Source organism: Amphiura filiformis, unplaced genomic scaffold (assembly GCF_039555335.1).
Source record: "Amphiura filiformis unplaced genomic scaffold, Afil_fr2py scaffold_26, whole genome shotgun sequence".
Lineage (NCBI taxonomy): Eukaryota > Metazoa > Echinodermata > Ophiuroidea > Amphilepidida > Amphiuridae > Amphiura > Amphiura filiformis.
In genome coordinates this window covers 695,511-714,343 of record NW_027305490.1, presented here as the reverse complement: position 1 = coordinate 714,343, position 18,833 = coordinate 695,511, and the positions used below count along the sequence as shown (strand labels likewise).

The following is an 18,833-nucleotide window of genomic DNA, read 5'->3' as shown; positions in this document are numbered from 1 at the left end:
CATTTGTATATAAAACAAATGTAGAAATAGGGTGAAATGAGTGAAATAATAGTGAATGAACATGTTTGAAATTTTTGGCCAAGTAGTTTATACAATGGCTGCCACATGTTGAATTTGAAATTGCTTGATACAATGTATTGACATCATAGCTGCCATACATTATTAGAGTAATAAAAGGCAGCTATTATTAGATTTCTAATTAGGGGAGAGAACTGAAGATGTGCAAGTACATGTATATGACAATTGTTACATGGATATACTTCTCAATTATCAGGAGAGATTGTTTTTCTGAGAAATGTTTGCTTTACATTAGCTGTTAGATGGCCGTTATTTTTGGAATACAATTAATGCAGCCATTGAATATATTGGTATATATTCAAAAGGACAATTTAAGGACACTGCTATTGAATATCAATATCCTTAATTTGTCTATTTGCAAATGATTTCCAATGAAATTTTAAATGAATCATTTTTATGGAATGGAACAATGTTGGGGCTAAGATTATATTTTATTAAAAAATATGAAGTATGTGACTAGAATGAATGTAACACAATCAATATTTTGTAATCTCTTACAGCTTATCCAGATATACTGATGGACATGGTGGCACGTATGGGGCCAAAGGTTGGCTTGGTCCAAGGTCTTCCATTTTGTACAGACAGGAAAGGATTCCCAGCTGTTTTAGATAAGGTAACTTTAAAATTTTGAGCCTTGATGCCCTCATTTTGAGGACAGAAATCATGTACTTACATGTAGCATTGGACAGTTTCCAAGATTTACTTAGTTTTTATGAATTATTGTTTGGGCTTCAGCCTGTCAATGGCCAAGGCCCAAAACAAAAGATGAATCATATTATCTTAGCTGTTCAAGAATCAGTGCAACTTACAAAAATGAAGCACCATCCATCCAACATATTTCAACTTGACTGAATTTGCCCTATTCCAGGCCTCAGCTAAGCATTGTATCCACAAAATGCTTACCACCACATCAGTCTATGAACTAGTAGCCATGATAAAGTGTAATATTTCATAATGATCAAAAAATGTTAATGAAATTTGGAAGTTTTACATGAACCTTATCAAATCCACACACAAAATGTACCATGTCAAATATGCTATTGACTCAGTACACCGGTCGATCTTACCGCTTCGATGTTGATTAAGATACTTCTTGCATCGATCCCGAGATGCGGAAAAACCAATAGTCATTTTGTCCCACATAAATGAATAAATAACAAAAACCCCCCGATCCCCCGGTGGACTCACCCAAAAGATGACGTCACACCATATGATCGCCCCTTATCCTCCTTGGTCTCCGACTGACACAGACGTGCCTATCGATTGTTCATAGCACTGTGTATCAATTTCTCGACCAAAGGCGAGATATCTGGTTGTAGTTTCACACCTTAGGTAAAACCAAACCGGTATTGTTCGGCTGAGGAAGTTTTGACGGCATTTTCTGGCGAAAAAGTGACAAAAACGATCCAAAACTTAGCTACATATCGTGCCTCCGTTTGTATACGGGACACACGAGCAATTCAAAATGGCCGCTCGTTGACGCCATTCATTTTGTTTCCCACGTAAAACAACCATTGCAGCCTGTAAGTTACAATAGATGTTTGTACATACACATTGTATTTCATGTACGGTAGGTTATTGTTGCTATGTTAGGGTGATTACTCTATCGTTATGTCTTCATTACCGTCCAATAAAGACGAGTTAATCAGATATTCATACGGTGGGGATTGGTAGGGACCGTCTGACATTTTAGTAATAAAGTTAGCCAGTCCTTACTTTACCACTAACGTTAGCGACCAGCCTCCGTGCTCAGGTTTGCTTACTGGGCTTGAGTCGCGTGTTGGGGGGGGTAGTGCCCCCTCCCTTTTCTCCTCGCTTCGCCTCGGCTCTGTCGGGCTTGCCCTTCCCTGGTGACGGAGCGGGACCCACACCCGCTCTGTTTCACCCACAGGAGTGCTCACGATCTTCTAGATGTCTTTCTTTTGCTTAGGACTCTCCGAGTTCCAGCTTGACGATTGGGATAGGCTCCGTCATCGCCATAAGACGAAGAAGAAATCTACCAAGGGCACTGGTAAGGTCGTCACGGTGGATTCTGCTGTGACAGCCCCTATGGGTCATGGCAGGTCTGCTTAAGGGGCTCGGTCCCCGGACAAGCAGGCGGTTCCTTCGGGACTGCTAAGCGGCGTCCAAAGGCTCAGCAGCCAGCGAAAGCACTGACTATACGTCGGAGCAAAGTAGCAGGCAGCAGAGCGGTAACCACCAGCGAAAACCCTAGCGGGTTTTGCAGCAGGAGGATACCAGTCGACACGGTAGATTCTGCTGTGACAGCCCCTATGGGTCATGGCAGGTCTGCTTAAGGGGCTCCGGTCCCCGGACAAGCAGGCGGTTCCTTCGGGACTGCTAAGCGCGTCCAAAGGCTCAGCAGCCAGCGAAAGCACTGACTATACGTCGGAGCAAAGTAGCAGGCAGCAGAGCGGTAACCACCAGCGAAAACCCTAGCGGGTTTTGTAGCAGGAGGATACCAGTCCTCAGCGAAAATCCTCACGGGTTTTAGCAGGAGGACACCCGTCTGTTGCAGGCATATCTACGGGCTCAAACAGCCACAGTAGTAGCCAGCGACGGGCAGCATGCAAGGGTACCCGGGCTTGCCTGGGTTGAACCCTAGCATGCATGGGTTCAGCAGAGACGATACCGCTGCTAACGCTGTGGGTGTAGTCTTAGCAGAACCAACTGGGGTTGTCACACGGCAGCGTTCCATGGCGGGACCGCCGAGTGATACCCTGGGCCCTAGAATAGCTGCTGGCTGTCCACAGGGACTGGCTGGCGATTATTCAGGGGTTGGGCTCGCAGTCTCTCACGGGACAGCGACCCAGGTGCATTCGTGGCAGCTACAAAGACGAGCTACGGCTTGACTTCAGTGGTAGCCGCTATGCACCCGCCCATAGCTGCCGTGAGTGGTCCGCCACACACAGCGACCTTTGGGCTAAGCTCTAGAGGGTACAGTAAGTAGCTTGAACAGCCTAGCTGATCAACAACCCACTTATGTCCTCGAGAGCCAGCGGGCGTGGGTGATCCATTACCGTCAATGGGTCAATTACCCTCTCTTGATCGATCACTGTCAAATCAACAGGGCATAGCTCCATTGATTGACGCTGCCTATTCAGGTGGCGAGGTGATTGATCGGGGTATGCACGCTCAGCTACCCGTGGTACTAGGCAAGCTCCCTCTAGCCAAGGGACAGCCGGTATAGCGGGTACCCATACACACGGCTTGATCCTTGCGGGGAACGCAGTGAGGCATGGGTACAGTGGTACACAGCCGGAGCCCTCACGGGCACCTACGCTGGAACCACGCATACAGCGGGACCCAGCCGGGAACCCTCCCGGGTACCCATGCTAGTACCGCGCCGGTACCACGCCAGCACACAGCTTGATCCCCAAACAGGGAACGCAGTGTGGCGAGGGTACAGCGGTCCACAGTTGGGAACCCTCACGGTACCCACGCTGATACCGCGACCGGTACCGCAGCACACCGCCTTAGTCGCCACAGTCTCTATGGCAACAAGGGGAGGCGGTGCTGGTACTGCAGTACCATGGGGTTACCCTGGTGGCGGATCCTTTCAGGGTCAGCTGCCGGCTGGGTATGCCCGTGGTACCCGCCGCAGGGTGTTTCTTCCACGCCTAGCACCGTGGCAAGTGTCGCCAGCGATGGCCACGCAGTACCAACATCAGCTGTTGACCAGGCCAGCCGGCATGGGGCTAACCCAGATCTTGATCAGGGTAGGCCCCGTGCTGCTAGCGCTAGGACGACGGCTGCGAGAGCATGCGGACCCAGTGGTGCCATGGCGGATACCTCAGGGTCTTGCGGGAGTACTCCCTCTTCTGCGGGCAGGTAGTCGGCGAGCCACACAGTGGTTATGCCTTCTTACCCGTTTTCAGATGCCCGTCCTCAGTTACCGTCATCATCGGAGCATGATACGGATACTGTGGGCGAGGAAAGGAGTCGGAAGCTGAGTCCGTAGTGACATCACTACAATCTCCTTCCCCGCTGCTGCCGAGGGGAGCAACAGCACTGATCTTCCTCCGGACACCCCTAAGGGGGAGTCCATGGAGGAGGACCAGGGATCCTTTCAGTAGGATGCTCAGCTGCTGCTTCCTCACAGGGGACGCCTGCACTCTCATTCCCGGCAAACCTCACGGGTAGATATCGTGGGGCTGTCGAGCTCAGTAGAGCTATGACGCCGCTGCTTGCACGCTTCCTCTGCGATGTAACGCGGGAGGACCACGGGACCTACCTGAGGGGATCCGAGAGGGACCCAGATGTCGTCAAGCGTATCACGCCAGACAACATCTGAGCTCTTCTTCGAGGTGAGCCTATTAGCGGTGCTAACAGCTAGCCTCAACGAGAGCTCCATGGGCCTAGCCCATAGGGTGTCCACTCAGCGCCGGGGAGGGGCCTGCCACTCCAATCGCTCAACGCGATGGAAAGGCAGGGTCCTTTTTCTCTTTTTATTTTTCTTCTCTATGGTGTAGGACCGTGCAAAGAAGCTACCAACGGGAGCACTCTGAAGAGGTCGGAAACTGCCCTTACCATGGGTAGGAGCTCCGACTTCAGCAGGCCGTGCACCACCAACAGTACCCGAGCCCACTACCTCTGCAGCACCCATTTCTGGGAGGCGCAAGGGTAGCACAGGAACAGCTGGCAAGCCCGAAGAAGAGCAAGCGCTCTTCCAAGGGAAGCTAGGCAGAGCATTCCTGGGGGCTCAGCGGTTTTTCCACAGGGGATCTCCCAGTGGACGACCGCTTATGGCTTTCACCCAGAGGTGGGAAACCATCTCTTTGAGCGCCTGGGTATGGTCAGTGGTGAGTGGGGGTTACAGACTGGCAACCCAGTCTCCCACATCGTCGCCTGCACATTTCAGAGGTCCACAGTAGTGCCGTCAGACGGCCCCAGCGTCGGGCACTACTGACAGGGATCACACAGCTTCTCACGGCGGGCGATTGTCCCGGTCTACCCCCCGTTCTACGGGTGATCTTGGAGCCATTGGCTCCAAGGAAGACCGACGACGGGAGCCCCATCCGGAACCGCAGGCTGTTGAACACGTTCTTCAGGCCCAAGAGGTTCAGAATGGGGACTCTCGCCTCGGTGCTAGCCTGCCCCATCAGGGGCATGGGAACAGCATCGCTAGATCTCTCGGACGCCTATCTGCATATGCCAATCGCCTCTCAAGATCGGAGGCATCTGCGCTTCTAGGTACAGGATCAAAATTACCAGTTTTGATACCGCCATCCTGTCCATCTCTCCCAGGGTGTTTAACACTCTTGGTCAGAGCGGTGGCAGCGTACCTGAAGCACAGGGGTGTCAACATCAGTTGCTACCTGGACGTTTGGCTCATATACGGACGCACTCCACTGAAGACTACGGGTCTCATGGGGTTGATAGTCCGTGAGGGTGCGGACCCTGGATTTTTGGATCAGCTCAAAAAAGTCCAGCGTGGTCCCGACGCAGACACCACTATTTGTAGGGGCCCAGATCACCCTCACGGAGGGGTTCGCGGTGCTCTCACCCGAGCGGGTGACGAACATGGTGCGGTGTGCCTGACTCTTGGCCGAGTCGCGGGCAAAACCAGATGTGGCATGGATGAAGGTGGTAGGCCTAATGGCCAGTATGGTAGACCTCGTACTGTACTGCCGTTTCTACGTTAGGGCTTACCCAACTACACCTTCTAGCCTGCTTGCAGGCCCAGTCGTCACCAATATCCCTCGCGGTTCCGTTGTCGGAGATCGCGCGAGAGGAACTCTGGTGGCGGACCCATCAGCCCAATTTGACCCAGGGTGTCAGGTTTCCTGCACCCCCGGTATGTCACGTAGTGACGACCATAGCGTCAAAACGGGGCTGGGGGGTCCACATCCACGGAGACTCCGTCCGGGCCTATGGGGCCATAGAGACAGAGTTTCACATCAACCTCCCTCGCCACGAGGAGGTGATCGTGGAATCACATACCGTTGTCCTGACGGATAACACAACCGTGGTAGCCTACCCCAACAGACAAGGGGACTCCGTGCCACCACGATTGAGCCTGCATGCACGACACCTGATAGGGTGGTGCAAGTTCAGGCAGATTACGATGAGAGCGATACACATCGCGGGCGTCACCAGCATCCTCGCGCACAATCTGTCACGAGGAAGGGTGTCGGGACCAGCAGAATGGTCCCTTGCCCCGCCGGGCGCCCAGACGATCTTCAAGGGGATGTACCACCCTCGAAAGATCTGTTCGCATCTCATCGCAATCATCCACTGCCGGTGTACTGCTCAAGGGTCACGGCCCCCAAGCATTCACCGTGGACGCTCTGTCCATAGACTGGGGAGGGATGACAGCTTATGCAGTCCCTCCGATCTCACTACTCATGAGGGTGGTGGCCAAGATCGGGTGGGAAGACTGCATTGTCATTCTGCTAGCGGCAAGGCCGCTGGCACTCCCAGGTACCAGATCTACTCCGGATGCCCGGAGCGGGGGTACCCAGTCTATCACTAGATCACCTGCAGTTAGCTGCATGGCCCTTACCAGGGAACACGCAGCGGAGGGATACTTTTCATCAGAAGCTGTTTTTCTCATAGCCGGGGCTAGACGGAAGTCTACCCTCCGTCACGTATAGCCAGAGTCTGGCTCCATACTACGCTTGGTGCAATGAGACAAATAGCTCTCCCGCTAGAGCCTCTGTGCTGCTAGTTCCGGAGTTTCTGACAGAAAAGTTCCAAGCAAGACTTCAGCGGGCCACTGGGGCCAGCTATAAGTCAGCTGTCCTCTCCATTCACCGAGGTTTCGGGACGGGTCGACTATCATAGCCGATGGTTACCTTATTAGTCTCACGCCCGACGGTATGTTCAACGAAAGTGTCTACCAAAAGGAAAGTGATCCTCCTAAGGGATCCCAACACAGTCTTAGATTACTTTAAGGGTCACCCTTTTGACCTTCCGCCAAAAGCGACGCTTAAATACGTAACTCTCAAGATGGCTTTCGGTTTGGCGTTGGCTTCGGGACGGCGGTGCTGAGTTGCACACAGTCTCGAGGTTAGCTTCCGTGTTCACAAACACTGGAGCGACACTGTTTCGGCGCTCTGTTCTCGTGACTACGAACGGGCGCGGTGCATACCGACATTCGTCCCTCTCCAATCCCCAGGGTTGGGCAAGGTTCGGCTGAAGCCAAAGATAGGCTGGGGTGTCCGATAAGGCGCTGCAGCACTATTTCTTCTGAACACAAGCCTTGCGAGGGACTCACGACCGCATTCATCACCCTTACAGAGCCTTTCGGTCCAGCCGCTGTCGCAATGGCTGGTCCAGGTGTTGGTGGGGTCGGGGGGATCGCGAAGGTTTCGTGTCCCACGACCCACTCGACACGAGCTATCTCATCATCTTGGGTATACCGTTCGGTTGTCCCTTGAGGAGATCTAGCAGGCGGTGTCCCGGAAGCCACCTTCGCCCTTCTCTACGATACTTCCGTTTAGGTTAGTAATCAGAGACGGGGCGGGAGGTTTACCGGGACATTGTTCGGGCGATCATAATACGGTGGTGTACGGGTACCAGGTTTTCAGACTATACAGAATACTCAGCATGGTAAGAACCAGTGTCGCTATTCTTAACCACCAAACTTATTAAGTAAGGAGGTTTATGTCTGTGATCGCGTGGTCTTTTTGTTTCCGACCGTTGGGGGAAAATATTTTCTGACCTCGCGAAAACCATCGTTACCGCTCCCGATCCCTGATCAGATGCTGACCAATCTTGTACCTCCATCCGTCGGTTACTTGCTAGATCGATCTTTCAGATGTTGATGCAAGAAGTATCTTAATCAACATCGAAACGGTAAGATCGACCGGTGTACTGAGTCTAGTCCCAAACAGAAATGTTTGGTAGACTCATAACCGTGCGATCTTACCTTTCCGATGTTGATTATCCCGACCCCGCCACCCCCTACAAGTTTGGTCCGAGTAGGGGATCCCAAGTCGGATAAGGGGCGATTTATCATATGGTGTGACGTCACCTTTTGGGTGAGTCCACCGGGGATCGGGGTTTTTGTTATTTATTCATTTATGTGGGACAAAATGACTATTGGTTTTTCCGCATCTCGGGATCGATGCAAGAAGTATCTTAATCAACCTCGGAAAGGTACGAATCCGCACCGGTTATGAGTCTACCAAACATTTCTGTTTGGGACTAATCTTCTGTATGAATAATGTACAGCTATAGATACCATTTTCAATCTTGATGTGGCAGTGATGTCAGTGCCCATTTCATTGGGTGCAGCTACAAATCGCTTGTGTTTGCTCAAGATGCTGGCGTACACACGCTTGCGCTTAAAGACCGCATAGATTTGCACAAACTAGTCACCTCAATGCATTGAATTCATTGCCACATCAGGATGAAAAGTGGTATAGTTTGAACCTGTCATTACTTTGTTTCTGATTTACAGATGTGTGGTTGCTTTGTGTCTAGGAAGACTTTAATCTGGTTTTTATCTGTCACTATTCATTCTCACTATCAGTAGCGTATCTAACCCAAGAAAATCCTCCTTTTGCTCCAACAACAGGTATATTTTGGTGGTGCTCACGCCCGTATGTATCTCACCCTGTGTGTACTTGGTGTCAACTGTGTGTCCGGCATGTCAAACATGATCCGTAAGTGCATCTTAGAGGAGGCTGGAGGTCTTGCAGAGTTTGGAAAATACATATCTGAAGATTATTATATGGGCATAGCTTGCTTTAGAAGGTAAGATCTATAGATAATAACAGATTTGCTGTAGGAAAAAATTTAAACCTATTGAATGTTAGAAGAAATCAGTAAAACAGGGAGCAGCGTGGCACACTGGTTAAGGTAGGCACCGGAGTTTCGCGCGATTTAAAACGGCAAAATGCGCGGCCGGTTTTTTATAAAGCGCGAAAATGCGCGAAAATTCAAGTCAAAAAGCGCGAAAATGCGGTTTCCACCACTTTTGTATCCATTGATGAAGTCACATAATTCAAGTAAATCAAGTATGCGAATTCTGCACCTATTTCACACGCTAGTCCGATGTTTTTCTCTCCATAAAGTTGATACATTATGTGAACAATGCAAATTTTATGTGAAAAGCTACTACTGTACTGTACAATAAACATTTTAATGCATAACTGTACTTTTTTGGCGTCCAAATGTTGTTTTTGTCACGAACTGATTCGTATCTCGCGTGCGTTCTGTGACTTATATCCTACCCTTCTTCGCTCAATCAATTATGCATATGATTAATGACGTCACTCATACATACGATCGATGTAAAGAATTAACTACCACACATGGTAACACGTCATGGAAAAAATCAAACATTTGCATATCACAGAAGGGCTTCCGGGGAGGATATTGTGCTGGTCTGGACTCACGTAAACAGTAAATATTGGTGAATTTACATTGAAAAGTAGTGTGTTTGGCAAAATTCTCAAAATTCACGATGGACCACCAAAATCACGATGGACCCCCAAAATCGTGATCACGCGAAACTCCGGTGCCTAGGTTAAGGTCTTTGCCTTTGCTGTGAGAGGTCCTAGGTTCAATTCTTTGCAGGACAAAACAATCTAATCCGCTCTCTGCCATGGCTCGTCTGGTAAAGGCGGGGCAAATGACCTATAGTAAAAGACTTTGCTACAGTTGGTTCCGACAAGGGTAATAAGCCTGATTGTTGGCTACAAATGCCCTGACCGGCTATCTGAAGAGACCCACTTCACCAGGTCATTTGTACCCAGCCGAAGTTTTGTCAGCTGTTTATAATGCCTAGATATGCTTGACATAAAAAAAAAAAAAAATGACAGACTGTTTATGTTTGTTTTCCCACCTACCTGTGCTTACGATAAAAATTGATTCCACATTGGATATAAAATGGGGCTGTGCTGTCTTTCTGAATTATAATGGAGAATACTTTACTATGACAAAGCCTGCACATGGGTTTGAATAACTTGATGCTAATTTTATGATTGCTTTCATTTTGTCCTTCCATAGTGGCTATGTTCAGAGGCTGAGTTACTTTCCAGCTATGCAGAACGCTGGCAATCCATCATTAAAGTCTTTCAGAAAACGAATGGTTAGGTAAGTCATGTTATACAGCTATGAATACAGGAAGATGGAATTGTAATACTTTGCATCCATTTTGGACCCAAAATACTATTAGCAATTGGGAGCAAAACTGGCCTGTTACATTGTGCAGGTATTTTTTTCTTGTTGATTGTGACTTACAAAATGGTAACACTATGATCAGATGTAGATATTGATCATTGTTAGAAATACATATATGTAACAAATTTTTGGTTACAATTTTGGATGAAATTTTAAAAATTTTGGTTGAAATTTAAAAAATTTTGGTTGAAATTTTAAAATTTAACAAATTTTAAACTCTGAGCCATTTCTGCACTTAAAAAATGTATTTCTTTATACAAATTGAAGTCACAGCTGTAGTCTGCTAGTGTGGTGTTGTGAAGTGCATATTAAATGACCCAATATAATATGTTATTGTGTTATTCTCTTTGATTCTAGGTGGACCATTGTACGTCTGGCAACCATCCCAACCACTTTAGTTCTGGAACCATTATCAGAATGTATTCCTCTTGGTTTCTTTGTGTCGTGGGCAGGATGGTATGTGTTCAACTTAGACCCAGTATTATTCTTCATGTGTCATATATTACAATGGTTTCTTCTAGACTATCTTCAACTCATGGCGTTACAGGTGAGTGTTTGCGCATGCATGTTAATTGGTTGCAGGCGTGTAGGGCGGGTTCCTCTTTCATTACCTACTTAGATGTTGCACATCTATTGTCCAGTTAACTCAGTCGGTAAAGCGCTAGATTCTGGTGTGTGACGGTATGAATTTGATTCCACACTTTGTCGTGTTTCTGTTCTCACAGAACATTGAGGTAGCTTGAAATTGCTGTGAATCTAAGCTGCTGTGAACCACAGATTGGCCCACGTGGTTGTCTTTTATAGTGCCTAGGTGCCTATATAAGTTCTTGACTTGTGTCACTCCTCATGGGTTATTGTTCACTCTAGCATTTTATATATTAAAAAAAATTGATTTAGACAGGGAACTTGCTGATAATTGTAATGATCTACTGGTACGAAACTTGAGGAGATGATTCAGGCTGTGATGCTTATTCTGCATTCATTAAGCTGTAGAGCTGCATCACCAAATGATGCTAAAATGGTTTATAAGGTGTGCTTGGGACACAGTGGTCAGCAAATTTCTGTAAAGCACAACGATCTTACATCTGTGTTTCTGCCGTGTAATGAAGGTAATACATTGTACGCCCCTCTGCGTAGAATCTCTGTGGAATATTTTTGTACTGAACATAGCTTATGTGAAAAAGGAAGGTATATGGCAGCTATGGACTGCCAATTTACGGGGGAGAAAGATGGATTCAGAATCCTTGAAGAAGATCGGAAAGATCTGTTAGTCAAATTAACAAATTGGTGTTTCAGATGGAGTTCCTAAGGGCCTTAAAACTGCTAAAAGACTGTTAGGACCCAGTGGACCACACCAGGGGCCAAGACATATGATGCTTCTGTCAATAGGCTCCATACGATCGTGTTTGATCTTCGTTTTTGGTTTCCCCCACTCGCTTCCCTGTGTTGCCATCATGCTGTAATTAAAATATACTCAATATGTGTCAATTCTTTTCTCATTTTCTTCACAGCGAGAACCTGTCAACTTCTCCAAGTTTGACTATGCAGTAGCGTGGGCATTCCGTGAGATAATGTTTATGTTTTACTTCCTTGAGGGCATGTTCTCAAGATCTGTTGCGTGGAGAACTGGTTCTTACAGAGTCCGCTACGGTGGTTATTTAGAAGAAATTCGGTAGCAGGCAATTTCCTTTTCTTCTCCTTTTTTAAAAATATACAAATTACAGTATTGTACAGTGTATAAGATGTATTTTATGATAGCTTTAATTTACATAACATGTATTTTTTATGGGGTATTGAAGTAGATATTTATTCAATTTGGCAATATCTTCAAATAGGTTTGTTACTGGGCTGACATTGCTAGACGTATGATAGTCATTTGGCTGACATTGCACCACAAAGATGACAAAGGGCTGAAATTCAGATATCAGGATTTATTTCACAAATATAATCTTTATGCCATAGAGTCTACATGTAGTTATAAGAACATATTTATAGAATTTAATTCTGTGAACTGAACCACATAAAGATTGTGAAATAACAATTGCTAAGAGGAAAGTTAGGCACTGATGCGCAAACCCTGTTTATCGCGTAAAAAGAACAGGTCCGTGCCGGGATACAATGCTACGTAGCTTGGTCAGCGAGTGAGGTGTTGATGTTTTGTAGCTATTCATGATGTGAGTCAATTAGCCAATCAGAACACACTTCCTTGTTTACACTGTGCATATGCTAAAGTATTAAAAATGCTGAACTTCTCTGATAACATGTAAATCTAGTAATAGGACGTTATTTCACATTACTATACAAATACTGTGAAGCTAAATTAAGGAGCCATACACGTTTGAAACTTTAATAATTAGTAGCTATTTTGTTTCCTATTTGAAGATGTTGCCAAATCTTTGATTATGAATTGGACAATTCCATGAAATCCACACATCCACAAAACGTTAGAATTCCAATCAAAGTGAGCAGTTTTAATAAATTACTCATTGTCCATAGAAAATATACATTGTAAAAACAGGGGATAATTTGAATTCTAAACAAAACTTTTCATATGGGGAGGGATTTTGGAAAAATACAACCAGATTTGGAATTTTAAAACTATAGGTATAATTCCCAGCTGGATTTTAAGCCATGTTGTAACATTTCCATAAAAATAGATTAGTATTTCTTTTCCATAAAATGTTAGCTTTTACTGTCAGATTTATCCACTTTTCATTTTGAGCTGAACAACTGAGGTAAAGCAAAGAAAATTGGAATTTACTACCAGCGCGGATGTCGCCAATGTGTGTCACTCCATGGGTTGTGTTGCGGCACGATCCTTTGATGTGTGTTGAGTGTGCCGCGCGCCATGTACGTACTGAGCTATGAACATCGAGTATTTGTTTGACTAATATTTCCATTGTAATATTTAAATGATGATTACTGCGTTTTATTCAAAATCTCAGATTTTGACTAAACCACAGCATCTAGAATCTTGGTTTTTGCTGGGTATGTTAGTTTTTAAATAACATACAGTATAATTGTAAAAAAAAACCCCAGAATTTTGAAAAATATTGAGGGCGTCCTCCTCAGCAAATGTTACAATATGGCTTTAATATTTGGTGCAAGTGGAATTAAGATTGCAGTGTAATCTTACACAGGGGGTGTGGATATCAAACAGATTAGCCCATTGTGTATATAATTGTGTCTGGTAAGACAAATGTTGCTGGGATACAGGATTTAAGAACTCATTTTGATTTATGCTTCAGGAACACTAATTGACCCTTCCAAGGTGGAACTCATTTGATGTTTTATTTAAAAACTTACAGTACAAAGTGGTGGAACTGGTAAAGAAGTATCATGGACTAGAATTTACTACCATTAGTAGTTGAGTTCAGTGTATCTTTGCTTCATGATCAGGGAAGTTAAAATGAGTAAATGAAATCACATCCTTCACATCCTGCCAGATTATTTAAGTTATTAATGAGAATATGAGATGAATAAAATTTGTCATCTCTAAATTGCTTACATTGTGAAGTTTTATTGTATTTGATCTAATTAGCACCCAGTTGCTCAAGTCAAGTCATTTTTAGGGTGCGCTTATTCAAATTATAAAATGAAAGGAACAAAGGGGAATTTATGTGCATAAATACTCACATGTATCTGAGGTCAAATTCATCATAATCCTACACTGAATGTTTTAGAAAGTAATTTTATTCAGATATTTGATGGAATTTAGTTATACAGGTGTATTGTAAAAAGGGGGCTTAGACAATTGTCACTCAAAAAAAGGGGTGCTTATTATGGTGGGCGCTAATTGGATCAAATACAGTAATTCAAGAAGCATTTCTGTAAAATATTTGTCATGATTTAGAATGATCTCTGATCAAAGATCAGGGATGTCAGAATAGTATGGTTTTTATCACAAATATAAATGAAGTATTTGCTTGCCACACTGACAGACACATGGACAGCTGAGCTGATAAAGGATATATACTATGATCAGCTCTTAATAGGTGGGAATTATTCGGTTTATGTTACTGCGCGAGTCAATAAAGTTCCAACTTACGCATACATAAATTCACAAAAGCACGCGTCTTCACGCAAAACGCAAAGCGCAGTTCGCGTAACTGCTGCGCCCAGCTGTGTGTACGCCGTTCTATATCAATCCACGATATTATGAGTCCCTGCCTATTAAGAGCTGATCAGAGTATAGAAACTAAAATGGCAGATATCTACATGAATATTGGCTGGTAGGTCCTGGTGTAATTGACACAATCATTTCAGTGCACCTGCTTATACTTGTTACTAGTGTTTTGCGTGCATCTAATTTCATGAGTCATTACTTGATTGGCATCCAAGCAAGCTTACACTTATGACTTGCTAAGCAGAACCTGGCATTTTGGTTATGGTTTAATAGATTGTATCTACATAAGGTATTTTGCTGATAGCGATCGATAGGCAAAGGTGAACGAAAGAGCTGAAAAGCTATAGAATTTATCACTCTTGATAGCTGATAGCGTATGTGAGCCCTATAGCATGCTTGTACCTTATAACTGGTTTGGTTAGAATGGAGACATGTGACATGGCTTTAACATACATGTTTTATGTCTCACACTGTGCCTTTTCTTTAACATGAATCGAATAATGATTTCATTTGGAAGTTAATATACTAAATCAATAGTTCTTTCTGAAATTGCTGAATCACAGCAGAGACAGAATAGAGCAAGGAATCATCCCACATACCATCTTTTAGAAGATAGCATGGGGATTCCTTGCACCTGTCTTTGTGTAAGCATTGGATGGAGTCTTATACTCATGCTGGATTTGTCCATGCCATGAGTGAAGAGCTCTCACCCCAGGATGGAGCAGGTAGTCCATGTACTCTCCTGTGTATTAGCATATTATAAAGAGCCCTCAACTTCATTGGACATTTCACCAATACTTAAGGAATCTACAATATTAGAAAAAAATGTTCGAACAGTTTTAATGGTGAAATTGCAAATGGACTCCCTTCTACCCCTGTACAATGTTGTTATGGACATTATGCTCATCTTCTCCCAACATTGATTGGTGGGGAAAGCGAAGGCTATGTGGAAGATGAACATTGGGGCAACACTTCTATAATTCTTAGTTTCCAGTGACTCGTATGTTATGCGTACTATGGGAATTAGAGTAAGTGTTCAGATATATTTTTTCTAAGATTGTAGGTACCCTCATATAGATGTACCATACATTTCTAAATGAAACAATTATCTTTCAGAGAGAAATGTATCACCAATTTGTACAGATATTAGTGAGAGCATTGCTATTCTGAAATTTGAACATGGTTGTAGTATATGGTTGTAGTTGTGTTTCTATTATGTATATTGACAGTGTTTTTGTATAAAAAAATGTATCTTTCATTAAGTATTCTGATGTAATGGTTCCATTTTGTGACCGTGCTTGTCACCTATTCCTACCAGAACCTTGTAAAGACAATGGGTATTGTATAAAACCAAACCAGAACAAAACAAACATATTTTAATGTATATAATTTATATATATATCAAATACCATGGATTTGGCATATGGTCAATTAATACTTCCCTGTTCTTATCAATTTAATGATCCCTTAACAAGGGTGATGTAATAGGTTAATTAGTAGTGAAGGCTGGGATAGAGGCATTATATTAATTATATAATTGATTTTACCATTTGATACCTAGTCTCTAAACTAAATGAATTAGTCTTTGAAATGATTATGACAAACAGGATTAATACTATATGCCAAATCTTACTTGAAAAGTAATGTTGTGCCTTAAGTATACTTGATAAGGCCATGTGTTTTGAACTCGCCACCCGTAGCGTTACATCACAAATATATGAATTTTTTCACCAATCGAGTTTCTAATTAAAATATCTCCACAATTATCAACCCTAAACTAGCAAAAGTATACATTTTTGGAAAGCTGAAGGCATAAGGAATGTAACAATACATATTTCAACTCATTATACAGGGTGACCTTGAAATTATACAGGGTGGAATAAAAAAATTCCGGATACAAAAAGGGTTACTTAACGCATTGCTTATTACTAACTTGCAGTAATAAACTGAAAGAAAACAACATCTATTTAGTTAGAGGATAGGGGAGCCTACAGACTTTGGAAGAAAAAAAAATCACAGCTGTTTGGTAATCTTGGAATACAGGGTGTCCAAAAGTATGTTAGAATTTTACAATTTATCATATTTTGAACTGCAACATTTTACCCCTAACCCATACAGAAAAAGTAAGTCCATATTTAGATTCCTCATCAAATTTCCTATCAGAAAATGTATACTTTGACTATGATAGGATAAGTAATAAAAATTTTACAGCAACTTTTAGATTTTGAAGACATCCGCATTACTTACTACAGTGTTTAATATGAAAACGGGTGGTTTTGTACGTAAAAGTTTGAATTTTATAGACTAAACCAATCATAAAGAGTTTAAAATGATTAAAAACAATTAGCAGAATTGTTTAGCTGCAAATTAAGACCAAAACCAAGTTTATAGCCCCTGTAGCAGTGAATTTATTCAAGTTATACACGTGAAACGTCACGTTCCCATAGAGTTTGTGTGTATCGCTTCCCCCTCCTCCGCTTCCCCCTCCTCCACCACCCTGACTGCTCGCAATTCAATCAACCACAGCTTCGTTAGTTGAGAAGCTATATCCTTCATATTTACAGGTTATTTAGTGGTATTATTTAGCTTTCAAATGAGACCAAAACCATGACATAATCTTTTTGTTTAGCCGAGGTATGATGAATTGAACAGATCATAATTTGAAAATATGTAACACCACCACCATTTTTGGGTGGCGAGTTCAAAACGCGTGGCCATAACTGAGGCTTTGTAATACTTTCATCATAAGCTGTACATAACTTTTTTATGTCTTCATTATGTTTTTTAATTTTAAGTAAGACTGTTCTTAATTGTTGGTATTTAGTATATGATATATAGCAAGTCCTGTATCATGTTATTTAATAACCCGTAAACATTCCTTAAGACCCACCTTGCTAGTGGCAATTATCAGTATAGTATTTCTATATGGGCTATAAAATGACCATTTTGGAGAGATGTTTTAGTCGGAAAAAGGACACAAAATAAGTCTCTTAGATTTGTGACAAATCTAAGATAAGTTTGCTTTAAGTTGACTTTATTTTGCTTTAATAAGTTTGCTTTTTGACTAGAATAAGTTTGCTTTTGCTGCAACTCGCAGTGTATTGAATGGAAAAAGTTATCTAATTTGGAATATGGTTGTCTTATGCAGCAATGTACATTGATTTCGCATCTTAGGTTTGTGTTTTTGTATTTCATCGTATCAAAGCTTCAAGCATAAGTTGTGTCTGAGAAACTGTTCAAGGAACATAACAACTCTATTGTTTTGATATATCTTGGCAAAATATATTTGTTATTATAATATGGGGCCTAATTGTTATTTTCTTTTATTTTTGAAATTGCTAGCTATATTATAATGGAGTTTGTATGAAGGAGCTGTATATTTGTTCTGTATAGTCATGCAAATTATCACATACATGTTACATGTGGCCCAGCATCACCAAATAAGGCACTTTACAGTGAGAAAACATTTTAATACACTATGTGGAAAAATTTCAAAATAGGCCAAATATTCAAGAATGCACTTAATTTTTGTTACATATACTGGCATGTCTAAGACACCTTCTTTTTGTCTCATCCTAAGACTCACTTGCATGAAATTTTGAAGTAAATCAATTTTTATTTATTTTGCTAATTCAGAATTTTGAAAGCCAAAAAATTGTATTTGAAATTGGCAGGAAGTATGACCTTCAATCATTCATTTTTTGGAAGAACACAACAATTCTGGTATCAAAATGTCAAATCAATGCAAATTTTGATATTTCCCTCAAAGTGCCTCATTTATGTGTGCTAGGTCACATAATTAATTAATAACATAATTAAGTTTTTCCCCAAAAAATATCTGGACAAAATTATGTTGGACTCTGCAGGTAGTGCTTTTATGCTCTCAGCTCTCGCCATTATAGGCACCATTTATTTGAAAACTTCAAGCAATATTTACTATGCAATTTATTTAACCTACCAATTATTTTAATTTTTGTGTATATAATGCTGTTGTTATCAGTTTGTATAAAACAATCACAACCAGTCCCGTTAACATAATTATAATATGTCTTTATGTTTTGCTGAATACGCTCTTGATTTCAAAGATCGAATAATGCATATGTGACCCATCACATTGAAACACAGTAGTTGTGTCAGAAACCTAATTTTAAAGATAATTAAGAACATTTTTGTATGAAAAAAGAAAGAAAAATAATGAATTTGCACTATATTTGTCACATTAAATCAATATTTGTATCTGACAATGTGTGAGATGTCAATTTATAGATAAAAAAACAGTTCTTCAACTTGGGCAAGTAATTTCAATTCATTTTTTCAAAGACAACTGCTGTGTTTTGATGTGATGGGTCGCATACATCATGTTAATAAGATACACTCTTTTGTATAATGTTCCTCACACTTGGGTTTTGCATTCTTTTTCAGGTTTTAAACTTGATATTCATTTTCTGAAACACAGAGTTGTTGATATACTTCTTGCAAGAGAAAACTCACAGAT

The 18,833-nt window shown here is 42.6% G+C and overlaps 1 protein-coding gene across 2 annotated transcripts in view; it reads left to right on the top strand.

Moving 5' to 3' along the window:
• The window catches only part of LOC140143742 (ceramide glucosyltransferase-like), a 31,150-nt gene extending 15,147 nt beyond the window's left edge, over window positions 1-16,003 (top strand). For both annotated transcript variants that reach the window (XM_072165556.1, XM_072165555.1), the window contains 5 exons: window positions 579-691; window positions 8,603-8,781; window positions 10,039-10,125; window positions 10,570-10,759; window positions 11,724-16,003. In XM_072165556.1, coding sequence (XP_072021657.1) covers window positions 579-691; window positions 8,603-8,781; window positions 10,039-10,125; window positions 10,570-10,759; window positions 11,724-11,888 — 734 coding nt within the window. In that variant the 3' untranslated portion in view covers window positions 11,889-16,003. The remainder of the gene's footprint in view (window positions 1-578; window positions 692-8,602; window positions 8,782-10,038; window positions 10,126-10,569; window positions 10,760-11,723) is intronic.
• The last annotated feature ends 2,830 nt before the right edge of the window (window positions 16,004-18,833 follow it).